The following is a 3,484-nucleotide window of genomic DNA, read 5'->3' on the forward strand; positions in this document are numbered from 1 at the left end:
TACGAAATAAAAAGTAGTAAGCATGCAGGTTGGCACATGAGCTACCTTTACACTTGACAAAAATATGATCAGTTTCTTGGATGTATTGGACTAAAATGAGTATTTGCTCACACACCATAGTTAGCAAAGCAAACTAAACCAGTTCTACTCTTCTTCCTTCATTATTCAGTTCTGTACATGCTTTTGTCAGTAAAAACAAGAGCGAAATAAAAAGTAGTAAGCATGCAGGTTGGCACATGAGCTACCTTTACACTTGACAAAAATATGATCAGTTTCTTGGATGTATTGGACTAAAATGAGTATTTGCTCACACACCATAGTTAGCAAAGCAAACTAAACCAGTTCTACTCTTCTTCCTTCATTATTCAGTTCTGTACATGCTTTTGTCAGTAAAAACAAGAGCATTATTTACACACATACAGTGTCAATCGAGGCAACAGAAGCTTTGTTTCTCTCTACATATACAACTCCAGGGCCCTGACTTCTCATAAAATCCCTAGGTAGTGAGTTTGCCACTTTGGTCTTCTGCATACTTGGAGTAGACAACTTTGTTTACTACTTCTGTATAAGAATTTCTCTTATTACTGCTATTCAAGCTTATATAAATCCCAGAAATGTATAGCTGTTCTGCATAACACATTTTTTACATAATTTGCGTAATTCTTTCTGATTCTTGAAATATTAAATCTTTATTTACGATAGTGTAACTAATTGAAAAATATTATGATGTTTGATTTACTTTTTGTATAGAAGATGTTAATTTTATTTGCAATGCTATAGAAAACCATAAGCTGAATATCTATGGGCAAAAACCTGAACAGCGAAGCTTCAAGAACTCTAGATTCAACTCTTTTGTGTTGAAACTCAGTAATATAATATACCTTCATCTCTTATTACATAACAAACTATCTTAAAGATCTTGAAAAACATGAAGCAGAATAACTTAAGCACATATTAAAAGATTCAAATAACTGACCTGTTGTTCAAATAATGTGTTACCTGGAGCTTCCTAAAAGTTCTCACCATAATTGAAGATTTAGATTTATAATCTTAGATATTATCACTATTATTATTATAATATCGTCATGACTGTGCTGATTATTCTAACATTTGTATACAACAGATAGTAGAAACCAGTAACCCTACATCTGAGAATTTGCTTAAACATTTCCATCTGAGGGAGATTTTAGCTATCAGGCAGTTTTAAAGAGATCTTTCAACATTTCTGTAAATCAGGGAAATGCTTCATGTCTAGTGCACATAAAATTGTTGACTAGAACTTTCATTCATTGGTAAAGCTGCTGCGACTCTAATGGTATCTTAAAACTAAGAACTAGTTTGTGAACACTAGTATTAAGCAAACAAGAAAACTGTCTTCACGATCAGGACCTTGGTTAGCCTCTGAATTCCTTATTTTAAATGAAAAGTGACCAAGGTTTTGTGGTGGGTTTGGGTTGGGTTTTTTTCCCCTATTCTTGTTTGGTAATACTGGTATCAAAAGTTTAGCAAGGTGTAGTGGTTTAGGAATGGTATTTCCCAATTTAGTGTTCCCACTTAAACACCCCAGACCACACACTTCCCACTCACTCTCCCAGCCCTTCCTTCTGCGGCAGGATGGAGATGAGAATTGGAGGCACAGAAAGTTAAGATCATGGATTGAGATAAGAACAATTTACTAGAAACAGCAATAAAATAAGAAAGCAAAGAGTAACAGGAACTATACTATTAACAGTGTACAAGACAGGTAAATGACTCATGCGCAATTACTCACCATGCAGAACTCGGCAGTGTCTGACCAAACCTGAAAAGGGTACCCACCACCCACTGCATCCCCTCCACGTTGTGTCAGGTGGTATAGAATAACCCCAGGATCCTGACGTGCCCCTCCTGGCTGCTGCAAAAGTTAACCCGGTCCTGGCTGGAACCAGGACACATGGTCTAAGGAGAATTTGAGACAAATATAATTACTTTTCTGTACTTAAATAAAACAAGTGCAAAAAAAGTAGTTAAGAATCAAGTAGTTTTGTAATTACAGGGACTCATACCCACTGATATACATGTTTTTTTCCTAAAAATATAAATTCATATATAAATACATAGAAACATACAATTTAAATCCATTATCATAACAGTATTTCATACTTATTCTAATCTTTGCACTCTAAAATCTAGGTGATACAGCTGGTTCTTGTGGTGATCCAGGTATCCCAGGTCATGGATCTAGAGAAGAAAACAATTTTAAAATTAAAAGCACGATACATTTCAGCTGTGATATTGGATATATCCTCCATGGCTCAGAAGAAAGGACATGTATGGCAAATGGAAGTTGGACAGGAAGACAACCTGAGTGCAAAGGTATATCAAAGAAGATGCATTCTATTTTTAAACTGTATTTTTAATAATATTACTCAGAAACCCAATTTTACATTGTCAGTTTTGTGTTGTGAATGGTATGCGGTTGATTTTGGACCAACCATGTTACATAATATATATAACAGAAGTAGCTTGGCATGAGGTGGCAAATTTGAAATGAGTTCTTGGCACCCATGAAGGTGCATTTTTTCAAGTTTAGAGAATGAAAAAAAGAAGCCTCTATAACTCAATTTTTTTTCTGAAATACTGTTTCACTTAAAATCTCACCTTGAAGAGACCTTCAGGGTCATCAAGTCCAAGCATTAACCTGTCACTCCACTGTAACCCCTAAACTCTGAACTGTATCTTCCAGTGCTATATCCAGATGCCTCTTAAAAACTTCTAGGGATAGTGACTCCAATACCTCCCTGGGCAACCTATTCCAGTGTCTGACCACCCTAACAGTGAATTTTTTTTCTACTATCTAATCTGTATCTCCCTTGTCTCAGTTTATGGCCATTCCCTCTAGTGCTCTCACTGCAGGCATGGCAGAAGAGACCATCCTTCCTCTCTACAACTCCCTTTGTAGAGAGCAATGAGGTCACCCCTGTGCTGCCTCTTCTCAAGGCTCAACAAACCCAAATCCCTCAGTTGTTCCTCATAGAACATGTGTTCTAGACCTTTTATGAGCCTTGTTGCCCTTTGCTTGCTATTCAATGCCAAGTACAGGAGGATGATTACTTCCCTTGTCCTGCTGGTGGAGATGCCATTGCCTTCTTGGCCGCCTGGACACACTGTTGGATCATATTGAGCCAGCTGTCAAGAAGCACCCTCAAGTCTCTTTCTGACAAACAACTCGCAAGCCACTCTTTGCCCAACCTGTAGCTGCATGGGGTTTCTGTGACCCAAGTACAGGACCCAGCACTTTGCCTCGTCGAGCCTCATGCAGTTGTCCTCAGCCCACTGATCAATTCCGTCCAGGTCACTCTGTAGAGCTTTCCTACCCCTCAGGCAGATTGACACTCCCACTCAGCTTAGTGTTGTCTGCAAATTTACTGCGGGTGCACTCAATCTCCACATCCAGGTCATTAATAAATATGTAAATAGGACTGGGCCCTATACTGAGCCCTGG

The 3,484-nt window shown here is 38.1% G+C and overlaps 1 protein-coding gene across 1 annotated transcript in view; it reads left to right on the forward strand.

Moving 5' to 3' along the window:
* Window positions 1-3,484, forward strand: part of LOC103805620 (CUB and sushi domain-containing protein 3-like) — a gene marked incomplete at both ends in the record, with an annotated part of 55,706 nt that overhangs the window by 37,435 nt on the left and 14,787 nt on the right. Inside the window, one exon of the mRNA XM_009078274.1 lies at window positions 2,173-2,355. Within this exon, the coding sequence (XP_009076522.1) occupies window positions 2,173-2,355 (183 nt within the window). The remainder of the gene's footprint in view (window positions 1-2,172; window positions 2,356-3,484) is intronic.

Source organism: Acanthisitta chloris, unplaced genomic scaffold, assembly GCF_000695815.1.
Source record: "Acanthisitta chloris isolate BGI_N310 unplaced genomic scaffold, ASM69581v1 scaffold4317, whole genome shotgun sequence".
In the NCBI taxonomy this organism is placed as follows: Eukaryota; Metazoa; Chordata; class Aves; order Passeriformes; family Acanthisittidae; genus Acanthisitta; species Acanthisitta chloris.